At 50.2% G+C, this 13,797-nt stretch overlaps 2 protein-coding genes across 2 annotated transcripts; one reads left to right on the top strand and one right to left on the bottom strand.

Moving 5' to 3' along the window:
* Positions 1-7,961: 7,961 nt before the first annotated feature.
* LOC140374744 (olfactory receptor 2A7-like) lies at positions 7,962-8,915 on the top strand. The gene has a single exon (XM_072461743.1). The coding sequence runs from the start codon at positions 7,962-7,964 to the stop codon at positions 8,913-8,915; it is 954 nt and encodes a 317-aa protein (XP_072317844.1).
* A 2,875-nt stretch (positions 8,916-11,790) lies between these two features.
* Positions 11,791-12,735, bottom strand: LOC140374743 (olfactory receptor 4B13-like). Its single transcript, XM_072461741.1, has one exon. It carries the CDS (start codon positions 12,733-12,735, stop codon positions 11,791-11,793), a length of 945 nt encoding a protein of 314 aa, XP_072317842.1.
* Between the last annotated feature and the right edge of the window lie 1,062 nt (positions 12,736-13,797).

Genomic DNA, 13,797 nt, shown 5'->3' with positions numbered 1-13,797 from the left:
GATGTGGACACTCCTATCACTGGTCATGTAGGACAGACGATGTGGACACACCTATCACTGGTCATGTAGGACAGACAATGTGGACACTCCTATCACTGGTCATGTAGGACAGACAATGTGGACACACCTATCACTGGTCATGTAGGACAGACGATGTGGACATACCTATCACTGGTCATGTAGGACAGACGATGTGGACACACCTATCACTGGTCATGTAGGACAGACGATGTGGACACACCTATCACTGGTCATGTAGGACAGACGATGTGGACACACCTATCACTGGTCATGTAGGACAGACGATGTGGACACATCTATCACTGGTCATGTAGGACAGACGTTTTGGACATACCTATCACTGGTCATGTAGGACAGACGATGTGGACACACCTATCACTGGTCATGTAGGACAGACGATGTGGACACACCTATCACTGGTCATGTAGGACAGACGATGTGGACACTCCTATCACTGGTCATGTAGGACAGACGATGTGGACACACCTATCACTGGTCATGTAGGACAGACGATGTGGACACTCCTATCACTGGTCATGTAGGACAGACGATGTGGACACATCTATCACTGGTCATGTAGGACAGACGTTGTGGACACACCTATCACTGGTCATGTAGGACAGACAATGTGGACACACCTATCACTGGTCATGTAGGACAGACGATGTGGACACACCTATCACTGGTCATGTAGGACAGACGATGTGGACACACCTATCACTGGTCATGTAGGACAGACAATGTGGACACTCCTATCACTGGTCATGTAGGACAGACAATGTGGACACACCTATCACTGGTCATGTAGGACAGACGATGTGGACACTCCTATCACTGGTCATGTAGGACAGACGATGTGGACACATCTATCACTGGTCATGTAGGACAGACGATGTGGACATACCTATCAGTGGTCATGTAGGACAGACGATGTGGACATACCTATCACTGGTCATGTAGGACAGACGTTGTGGACACTCCTATCACTGGTCATGTAGGACAGACGATGTGGACACTCCTATCACTGGTCATATAGGACAGACGATGTGGACACTCCTATCACTGGTCATGTAGGACAGACGATGTGGACACACCTATCACTGGTCATGTAGGACAGACGATGTGGACATACCTATCACTGGTCATGTAGGACAGACGATGTGGACACACCTATCACTGGTCATGAAGGACAGACGTTGTGGACACTCCTATCACTGGTCATGTAGGACAGACAATGTGGACACACCTATCACTGGTCATGTAGGACAGACGATGTGGACACTCCTATCACTGGTCATGTAGGACAGACGATGTGGACACTCCTATCACTGGTCATGAAGGACAGACGATGTGGACACATCAATCACTGGTCATGTAGGACAGACGATGTGGACACATCAATCACTGGTCATGTAGGACAGACGTTGTGGACACTCCTATCACTGGTCATGTAGGACAGACAATGTGGACACTCCTATCACTGGTCATGTAGGACAGACGATGTGGACACACCTATCACTGGTCATGTAGGACAGACGATGTGGACACTCCTATCACTGGTCATGTAGGACAGACGATGTGGACACTCCTATCACTGGTCATGAAGGACAGACGATGTGGACACATCAATCACTGGTCATGTAGGACAGACGATGTGGACACACCTATCACTGGTCATGTAGGACAGACGATGTGGACACATCAATCACTGGTCATGTAGGACAGACGATGTGGACACATCAATCACTGGTCATGTAGGACAGACAATGTGGACACACCTATCACTGGTCATGTAGGACAGACGTTGAGGACACTCCTATCACTGGTCATGTAGGACAGACGTTTTGGACACACCTATCACTGGTCATGTAGGACAGACGATGTGGAAACTCCTATCACTGGTCATGTAGGACAGACGATGTGGACACTCCTATCACTGGTCATGTAGGACAGACGATGTGGACACTCCTATCACTGGTCATGTAGGACAGACGATGTGGACACACCTATCACTGGTCATGTACGACAGACGTTGTGGACACACCTATCACTGGTCATGTAGGACAGACGTTGTGGACACACCTATCACTGCTTATGTAGGACAGACGTTGTGGACACACCTATCACTGGTCATGTAGGACAGACGTTGTGGACACACCTATCACTGGTCATGTAGGACAGACGATGTGGACACTCCTATCACTGGTCATGTAGGACAGACGATGTGGACACTCCTATCACTGGTCATGTAGGACAGACGATGTGGACACTCCTATCACTGGTCATGTAGGACAGACGTTGTGGACACACCTATCACTGGTCATGTAGGACAGACGTTGTGGACACACCTATCACTGGTCATGTAGGACAGACGTTGTGGACACACCTATCACTGGTCATGTAGGACAGACGTTGTGGACACACCTATCACTGGTCATGTAGGACAGACGTTGTGGACACACCTATCACTGGTCATGTAGGACAGACGTTGTGGACACACCTATCACTGGTCATGTAGGACAGACGTTTTGGACATACCTATCACTGGTCATGTAGGACAGACGATGTGGACACTCCTATCACTGGTCATGTAGGACAGACGATGTGGACACACCTATCACTGGTCATGTAGGACAGACAATGTGGACACTCCTATCACTGGTCATGTAGGACAGACGATGTGGACACTCCTATCACTGGTCATGTAGGACAGACGATGTGGACACACCTATCACTGGTCATGTAGGACAGACAATGTGGACACTCCTATCACTGGTCATGTAGGACAGACAATGTGGACACTCCTATCACTGGTCATGTAGGACAGACGATGTGGACACACCTATCACTGGTCATGTAGGACAGACGATGTGGACACACCTATAACTGGTCATGTAGGACAGACGATGTGGACACTCCTATCACTGGTCATGTAGGACAGACGTTGTGGACACAACTATCACTGGTCATGTAGGACAGACGTTGTGGACACACCTATCACTGGTCATGTAGGACAGACGATGTGGACACACCTATCACTGGTCATGTAGGACAGACGATGTGGACACACCTATCACTGGTCATGTAGGACAGACGATGTGGACACACCTATCACTGGTCATGTAGGACAGACGTTTTGGACATACCTATCACTGGTCATGTAGGACAGACGATGTGGACACTCCTATCACTGGTCATGTAGGACAGACGATGAGGACACTCCTATCACTGGTCATGTAGGACAGACGATGTGGACACTCCTATCACTGGTCATGTAGGACAGACGATGTGGACACTCCTATCACTGGTCATGTAGGACAGACGATGTGGACACTCCTATCACTGGTCATGTAGGACAGACGATGTGGACACTCCTATCACTGGTCATGTAGGACAGACGTTGTGGACACACCTATCACTGGTCATGTAGGACAGACGTTGTGGACACACCTATCACTGGTCATGTAGGACAGACGTTGTGGACACACCTATCACTGGTCATGTAGGACAGACGTTGTGGACACACCTATCACTGGTCATGTAGGACAGACGTTGTGGACACACCTATCATTGGTCATGTAGGACAGACGATGTGGACACATCAATCACTGGTCATGTAGGACAGATGTTGTGGACACACCTATCATTGGTCATGTAGGACAGACGATGTGGACACATCTATCACTGGTCATATAGGACAGACGATGTGGACACTCCTATCACTGGTCATGTAGGACAGACGATGTGGACACACCTATCACTGGTCATGTAGGACAGACAATGTGGACACTCCTATCACTGGTCATGTAGGACAGACGATGTGGACACTCCTATCACTGGTCATGTAGGACAGACGTTTTGGACATACCTATCACTGGTCATGTAGGACAGACGATGTGGACACATCTATCACTGGTCATGTAGGACAGACGTTTTGGACATACCTATCACTGGTCATGTAGGACAGACGATGTGGACACAACTATCACTGGTCATGTAGGACAGACGATGTGGACACTCCTATCACTGGTCATATAGGACAGACGATGTGGACACTCCTATCACTGGTCATGTAGGACAGACGATGTGGACACACCTATCACTGGTCATGTAGGACAGACAATGTGGACACTCCTATCACTGGTCATGTAGGACAGACGATGTGGACACATCTATCACTGGTCATGTAGGACAGACGATGTGGACACTCCTATCACTGGTCATGTAGGACAGACGATGTGGACACACCTATCACTGGTCATGTAGGACAGACAATGTGGACACTCCTATCACTGGTCATGTAGGACAGACAATGTGGACACACCTATCACTGGTCATGTAGGACAGACGATGTGGACATACCTATCACTGGTCATGTAGGACAGACGATGTGGACACACCTATCACTGGTCATGTAGGACAGACGATGTGGACACACCTATCACTGGTCATGTAGGACAGACGATGTGGACACACCTATCACTGGTCATGTAGGACAGACGATGTGGACACATCTATCACTGGTCATGTAGGACAGACGTTTTGGACATACCTATCACTGGTCATGTAGGACAGACGATGTGGACACACCTATCACTGGTCATGTAGGACAGACGATGTGGACACACCTATCACTGGTCATGTAGGACAGACGATGTGGACACTCCTATCACTGGTCATGTAGGACAGACGATGTGGACACACCTATCACTGGTCATGTAGGACAGACGATGTGGACACTCCTATCACTGGTCATGTAGGACAGACGATGTGGACACATCTATCACTGGTCATGTAGGACAGACGTTGTGGACACACCTATCACTGGTCATGTAGGACAGACAATGTGGACACACCTATCACTGGTCATGTAGGACAGACGATGTGGACACACCTATCACTGGTCATGTAGGACAGACGATGTGGACACATCTATCACTGGTCATGTAGGACAGACGTTTTGGACATACCTATCACTGGTCATGTAGGACAGACGATGTGGACACAACTATCACTGGTCATGTAGGACAGACGTTTTGGACATACCTATCACTGGTCATGTAGGACAGACGATGTGGACACATCTATCACTGGTCATGTAGGACAGACGTTTTGGACACTCTTATCACTGGTCATGTAGGACAGACGATGTGGACACAACTATCACTGGTCATGTAGGACAGACGATGTGGACACTCCTATCACTGGTCATGTAGGACAGACGATGTGGACACACCTATCACTGGTCATGTAGGACAGACGATGTGGACACACCTATCACTGATCATGTAGGACAGACGATGTGGACACACCTATCACTGGTCATGTAGGACAGACGATGTGGACACATCTATCACTGGTCATTTAGGACAGACGATGTGGACACATCAATCACTGGTCATGTAGGACAGACGATGTGGACACTCCTATCACTGGTCATGTAGGACAGACGATGTGGACACACCTATCACTGGTCATGTAGGACAGACGATGTGGACACTCCTATCACTGGTCATGTAGGACAGACGATGTGGACACACCTATCACTGGTCATGTAGGACAGACGATGTGGACACACCTATCACTGGTCATGTAGGACAGACGATGTGGACACACCTATCACTGGTCATGTAGGACAGACGATGTGGACACACCTATCACTGGTCATGTAGGACAGACGATGTGGACACACCTATCACTGGTCATGTAGGACAGACGATGTGGACACACCTATCACTGGTCATGTAGGACAGACGATGTGGACACACCTATCACTGGTCATGTAGGACAGACGATGTTGACACATCTATCACTGGTCATGTAGGAAAGACGTTGTGGACACACCTATCACTGGTCATGTAGGACAGACGATGTGGACACACCTATCACTGGTCTTGTAGGACAGACGATGTTGACACATCTATCACTGGTCATGTAGGAAAGACGTTGTGGACACACCTATCACTGGTTATGTAGGACAGACGATGTGGACACTCCTACCACTGGTCATGTAGGACAGACGATGTGGACACATCAATCACTGGTCAGGTAGGACAGACGTTGTGGACACACCTACCACTGGTCAGGTAGGACAGACGTTGTGGACACACCTATCACTGGTCATGTAGGACAGACGATGTGGACACTCCTACCACTGGTCATGTAGGACAGACATTGAGGACACTCCTATCACTGGTCATGTAGGACAGACGATGTGGACACAACTATCACTGGTTATGTAGGACAGACGATGTGGACACACCTATCACTGGTCATGTAGGACAGACGATGTGGACACTCTTATCACTGGTCATGTAGGACAGACGATGTGGACACAACTATCACTGGTCATGTAGGACAGACGATGTGGACACACCTATCACTGGTCATGAAGGACAGACGTTGTGGACACACCTATCACTGGTCATGTAGGACAGACGTTGTGGACACACCTATCACTGGTCATGTAGGACAGACGATGTGCACACACCTATCACTGGTCATGTAGGACAGACGATGTGGACACACCTATCACTGGTCATGTAGGACAGATGATGTGGACACTCCTATCACTGGTCATGTAGGACAGACATTGAGGACACTCCTATCACTGGTCATGTAGGACAGACGATGTGGACACTCTTATCACTGGTCATGTAGAACAGACGTTGTGGACACACCTATCACTGGTCATGTAGGACAGACGATGTGGACACTCCTATCACTGGTCATGTAGGACAGACGTTGTGGACACTCCTATCACTGGTCATGTAGGACAGACGTTGTGGACACTCCTATCACTGGTCATGTAGGACAGACGTTGTGGACACTCTTATCACTGGTCATGTAGGACAGACGATGTGGACACAACTATCACTGGTCATGTAGGACAGACGTTGTGGACACTCCTATCACTGGTCATGTAGGACAGACGTTGTGGACACTCCTATCACTGGTCATGTAGGACAGACGTTGTGGACACTCCTATCACTGGTCATGTAGGACAGACGTTGTGGACACTCTTATCACTGGTCATGTAGGACAGACGATGTGGACACAACTATCACTGGTCATGTAGGACAGACGATGTGGACACACCTATCACTGGTCATGAAGGACAGACGTTGTGGACACACCTATCACTGGTCATGTAGGACAGACGTTGTGGACACACCTATCACTGGTCATGTAGGACAGACGATGTGGACACACCTATCACTGGTCATGTAGGACAGACGATGTGGACACACCTATCACTGGTCATGTAGGACAGACGTTGTGGACACACCTATCACTGGTCATGTAGGACAGACGATGTGGACACAACTATCACTGGTCATTTAGGACAGACGATGTGGACACACCTATCACTGGTCATGTAGGACACACGATGTGGACACTCCTATCACTGGTCATGTAGGACACACGATGTGGACACTCCTATCACTGGTCATGTAGGACAGACGATGTGGACACAACTATCACTGGTCATGTAGGACAGAAGTTGTGGACACTCTTATCACTGGTCATGTAGGACAGACAATGTGGACACAACTATCACTGGTCATGTAGGACAGACGATGTGGACACAACTATCACTGGTCATGTAGGACAGACGTTGTGGACACTCCTATCACTGGTCATGTAGGACAGACGATGTGGACACACCTATCACTGGTCATGTAGGACACACGATGTGGACACTCCTATCACTGGTCATGTAGGACAGACGATGTGGACACACCTATCACTGGTCATGTAGGACAGACGATGTGGACACACCTATCACTGGTCATGTAGGACAGACGATGTGGACACACCAATCACTGGTCATGTAGGACAGACGATGTGGACACTCCTATCACTGGTCATGTAGGACAGACGTTGTGGACACACCTCTTCCCCCTCTGGCCCATTGTCTCCACAGCGTTCCTGCTCAGATGGAGAATGTCTCGTGGAACAGCCATGTTCTGCAGCTGGAGGGCTTCTCTCTGTCTCCGGGATTGTCTCTCGTCCTGTGGCTGTCTCTGCTGCTCTGCTTCGTCTTCGTCCTCATCGCTAACTCCGTGGTGGTGTGCGCCGTCTTCTCCGACCGCCGTCTGCACACGCCCATGTACCTGCTCTTCTGTAACCTGGCCATAAACGACATGGTGGCTAACGCTAACATTCTGCCGCGGGTTCTGCTGGACATGCTACGCCCGCCGTCCCAGCGCCTCATCTCGTACCCGGAGTGTGTGTTCCAGGCGTTCACCGGGCACCTGCTGGCCACCGGCGTCAGGATGATCCTCATGGTGATGGCGTTTGACCGTTACCTGGCCGTGTGCCTCCCGCTGCGCTACGCCTCCGTCATGACGCACCGGACCCTGGTGAAGCTCCTGGTCTTGGGCTGGACCGTGGCTTTAGTCCTGGTCTCGGTGCTGCTGGGGCTGACGGTCCGGCTGAGCCGCTGCCGCCTGCTGGTGGTGGGGCTGTACTGCAGTAACGCGGCGCTGTTCGGCCTGTCGTGTGAGAGCGTGCTGGTGAATAACGTGTACGGTTTGACCTTCACCGCCGCGCTGTACGTGTCCTCGGCCGGCTCCATGGTGCTGACGTACGGGAGCATCGCGGCAGTGAGTCGGCGCCGCGGCTGCGCTCCGAACCGTAAAGCTCTGCGCACCTGCCCCTCGCACCTGCTGGTCTACGCCCTGTCCCTGTTCAGCGGCATGACCAGTATCATTTTCACACGTTTCCCGGAGCTGAGGCAGGAGCGCCTTCTCGCCAACGTGTTGTACATGGCCATCCCCGGGTGCCTCAACCCGCTGATCTACGGCCTGCAGTCCCAAGAGCTACGGACCTGTGCGCGCGCAGTTTTCCGGCGCTGCACGTGTCCGAGCGCAGCCGCTGTGCGGAAGTGACTTTCTTCTGAACCTTTTGTACTGCAGCAATATTTGTCTAAAAAATCAATATCAAAATTATGGTCTGTATTTTTCTGATGAAGTTTCAAAAGAATCTTGACTAAAACTCTATGTTTTACAAACTCAATGTGTGTCGGTTGCGTACCTATGTTCCCTGGTACCTATGTTCCCTGGTACCTATGTTCCCTGGTACCTATGTTCCCTGGTACCTGTGTTCCCTGGTACCTGTGTTCCCTGGTACCTATGTTCCCTGGTACCTATGTTCCCTGGTACCTATGTTCCCTGGTACCTGTGTTCCCTGGTACCTATGTTCCCTGGTACCTGTGTTCCCTGGTACCTGTGTTCCCTGGTACCTGTGTTCCCTGGTACCTGTGTTCCCTGGTACCTGTGTTCCCTGGTACCTATGTTCCCTGGTACCTGTGTTCCCTGGTACCTGTGTTCCCTGGTACCTGCGTTCCCTGGTACCTGCGTTCCCTGGTACCTGTGTTCCCTGGTACCTATGTTCCCTGGTACCTGTGTTCCCTGGTACCTGTGTTCCCTGGTACCTGTGTTCCCTGGTACCTGTGTTCCCTGGTATCTGTGTTCCCTGGTACCTATGTTCCCTGGTACCTGTGTTCCCTGGTACCTGTGTTCCCTGGTACCTGTGTTCCCTTGTACCTATGTTCCCTGGTACCTATGTTCCCTGGTACCTATGTTCCCTGGTAACTGTGTTCCCTGGTACCTCTGTTCCCTGGTACCTGTTTTCCCTGGTACCTATGTTCCCTGGTACCTCTGTTCCCTGGTACCTGTGTTCCCTGGTACCTATGTTCCCTGGTACCTATGTTCCCTGGTACCTATGTTCCCTGGTACCTGTGTTCCCTGGTACCTGTGTTCCCTGGTACCTGTGTTCCCTGGTATCTGTGTTCCCTGGTACCTATGTTCCCTGGTACCTGTGTTCCCTGGTACCTATGTTCCCTGGTACCTATGTTCCCTGGTACCTATGTTCCCTGGTACCTGTGTTCCCTGGTACCTATGTTCCCTGGTACCTATGTTCCCTGGTACCTGTGTTCCCTGGTACCTGTGTTCCCTGGTACCTGTGTCCCCTGGTACCTGTGTTCCCTGGTACCTATGTTCCCTGGTACCTGTGTTCCCTGGTACCTCTGTTCCCTGGTACCTATGTTCCCTGGTACCTATGTTCCCTGGTACCTATGTTCCCTGGTACCTGTGTTCCCTGGTACCTATGTTCCCTGGTACCTATGTTCCCTGGTACCTGTGTTCCCTGGTACCTGTGTTCCCTGGTACCTATGTTCCCTGGTACCTATGTTCCCTGGTACCTATGTTCCCTGGTACCTGTGTTCCCTGGTACCTATGTTCCCTGGTACCTATGTTCCCTGGTACCTATGTTCCCTGGTACCTATGTTCCCTGGTACCTGTGTTCCCTGGTACCTGAGTTCCCTGGTACCTGTGTTCCCTGGTACCTATGTTCCCTGGTACCTATGTTCCCTGGTACCTGTGCTCCCTGGTACCTGTGTTCCCTTGTACCTGTGTTCCCTGGTATCTGTGTTCCCTGGTACCTATGTTCCCTGGTACCTGTGTTCCCTGGTACCTATGTTCCCTGGTACCTATGTTCCCTGGTACCTGTGTTCCCTGGTACCTGTGTTCCCTGGTACCTATGTTCCCTGGTACCTATGTTCCCTGGTACCTATGTTCCCTGGTACCTGTGTTCCCTGGTACCTATGTTCCCTGGTACCTATGTTCCCTGGTACCTGTGTTCCCTGGTACCTGTGTTCCCTGGTACCTATGTCCCCTGGTACCTGTGTTCCCTGGTACCTATGTTCCCTGGTACCTATGTTCCCTGGTACCTATGTTCCCTGGTACCTGTGTTCCCTGGTACCTATGTTCCCTGGTACCTGTGTTCCCTGGTACCTGTGTTCCCTGGTACCTCTGTTCCCTGGTACCTATGTTCCCTGGTACCTATGTTCCCTGGTACCTATGTTCCCTGGTACCTATGTTCCCTGGTACCTGTGTTCCCTGGTACCTATGTTCCCTGGTACCTGTGTTCCCTGGTACCTATGTTCCCTGGTACCTGTGTTCCCTGGTACCTGTGTTCCCTGGTACCTGTGTTCCCTGGTACCTATGTTCCCTGGTACCTATGTTCCCTGGTACCTATGTTCCCTGGTACCTGTGTTCCCTGGTACCTATGTTCCCTGGTACCTGTGTTCCCTGGTACCTGTGTTCCCTGGTACCTGTGTTCCTGGAGACCAGCAGGGGCCCGGTCCATGTTTAGATGTGAACACATTCACATGTTTTCAATGGTCAATATCTGGAACATCATAAGTCCAGGTTTTATAATAACGTGTATTTCTCACTTTCCCAGAGACACTTATGAGGGTTAACCTCTAACCCTAACCCTCACCTCTAACTTCTAACCTCTAACCTCTAACCCTAACCCTCACCTCTAACTTCTAACCCTAACCCCAACCCTAACCCTAACTCTCACCTCTAACCTCTAACCTCTAACCCTAACCCTCACCTCTAACTTCTAACCCTAACTCCAACCCTAACCTCTAACCCTAACCCTAACCCTAACCCCAATAATAACCATGACCCTAACCTCTAACCCTAACTCGTGAGATGGTGGATGTGGATCAGATGAACAAATATGATCAGAATCAAAGGGTTTATTGCCATTGTTAATGAACATAGAACATAGAACATAGAACATAGGACATAGGACATAGGACATAGGACATAGGATATAGGAGTCAAAAATAGGACTTGCTTTGGCGTTCAGGTGCAACATACAACATGAATCATATCATGAACCTCAAAAGCTGCCGTGATGTCCTCCTCTAGAATCTTAATGTCTAAACGTGGTGCAAGAGCTCGATGGAGATCAGCCATAACTCCTTGTGACAGAGGAGACTTTGCTGACCAGCACACTGAAGCTCCTGCGGATCTCCTTGGACTGGATGCCGTAGATGAGCGGGTTGAGGCCGCTGGGCAGGAGGTGGTACATGACCGTGATGAACTTCCTCTCCTGAGTCAGACTGGGGAACCTGTGGAAGATGATGATGAGCATGCCGCTGCAGATGAACAGCAGGTAGGAGAACAGGTGCGTGGAGCAGGTCTGCAGCGCTTTACGGTTCAGAGACGCGTTCTTCTTGGTCAAACACACCACCGTGATTTTGGCGTACGTCAGGACGATGCTGCCGAGCGAGCTCGAGAACAGCACTACGGTAAAAAACAACCCGTAGACGTTGTTGATGAAGGTGCTTTCGCAGGAGAGCTTGAAGAGCGAGGCGTTGCTGCAGTAAAGTCCGGAAACGAGAAAACGGCAGCGCGTCAGTCGCAACGTGAGCCCGATCAGCACCGCCACGAAGACGAAGGCCACGGCCCACGCCCAAACCGTCAGCCTCACCAGCGCCTTGGCAGTCATGATGGCGGAGTAGCGGAGCGGGCTGCAGATGGCCACGTAGCGGTCAAAGGCCATGATCATGAGGATGGTGTGGGCGGTGGTGCTGAAGAGGTGCGTGAGGAAGGCTTGGAGGACGCAGCCGTACAGGTGGATGTGGCGCAGCGAGGGCGGGCGCAGCAGGTCCCACAGCAGACGAGGGATGACGGTGGTGTTCCCCAGGAGGTCGTTGGCGGACAGGTTCAGGTAGAGCAGGTACACGGGCTGATGCAGGGAGCGGTTCAGGAGGATGAGGACGGAGATGGAGACGTTTGAGAAGACCACGAACAGGTAAGCCAAGAGGAGGAGCAGGAAGACGGGCAGAGAGGAGCTGTCCATGGTCAGGCCCTCCAGGAGAAGAACCACTCCGTCCGAACTGTTGGACATCTCACTGAGGACGAAAGAGGACAAGAAGGACAGAGCATAATGTCCAATGATCAAGTTACTATAGCTACAGTTGTATCTGAGTGCAGCACAACACACACACACACACACACAAACACACACACAAACATACACACAAACATACACACAAACACACAAACACACACACGCACACACACACACACACACACACACACACAAACATACACACAAACATACACACACACACACACACACACACACATCACACACACAAAAACACAAACACACACACACAAACACACACATACACACACACACACACACACAAACATACACACAAACATACACACACACACACACACACACACATCACACACACAAAAACACAAACACACACACACAAACACACACATACACACACACACACACACACGCACACTAACATAGAAACACAAACACACACATACACACACACACACACACAAACACACACACAAACATACACACAAACATACACACAAACACACAAACACACACACGCACACACACACACACACACACACACACACAAACATACACACAAACATACACACACACACACACACACACACACATCACACACACAAAAACACAAACACACACACACAAACACACACATACACACACACACACACACACACAAACATACACACAAACATACACACACACACACACACACACACATCACACACACAAAAACACAAACACACACACACAAACACACACATACACACACACACACACACACGCACACTAACATAGAAACACAAACACACACATACACACACACACACACACACACATTACACCCACAAAAACACACACACACACACACACACACACTAACATAGAAACACAAACATGCACACACACACACACACACACACACACACATCACACACACAAAAACACAAACACACACACACAAACACACACATACACACACACATTACACCCACAAAAACACACACACACAAACAAACACACACACACACACTCACAGTCGGACTCACTTTGTGTTCAGGGTGAGACTCTGAGACAGAA

The sequence above is a fragment of the Eucyclogobius newberryi genome, unplaced genomic scaffold (genome assembly GCF_026437365.1).
Source record: "Eucyclogobius newberryi isolate DKJ021-1_F unplaced genomic scaffold, fEucNew1.0.hap1 SCAF_31, whole genome shotgun sequence".
Taxonomy (NCBI): Eukaryota; Metazoa; Chordata; class Actinopteri; order Gobiiformes; family Gobiidae; genus Eucyclogobius; species Eucyclogobius newberryi.
The sequence above is the reverse complement of the archived record's forward strand: the minus strand, read 5'-3'. Positions and strand labels throughout refer to the sequence as shown.

Coding starts and splice junctions, on each gene's coding strand:
- LOC140374744 (XM_072461743.1), top strand. CDS start 7,962: ATGGAGAATGTCTCGTGGAACAGCCATGTTCTGCAGCTGGAGGGCTTC.
- LOC140374743 (XM_072461741.1), bottom strand. CDS start 12,735: ATGTCCAACAGTTCGGACGGAGTGGTTCTTCTCCTGGAGGGCCTGACC.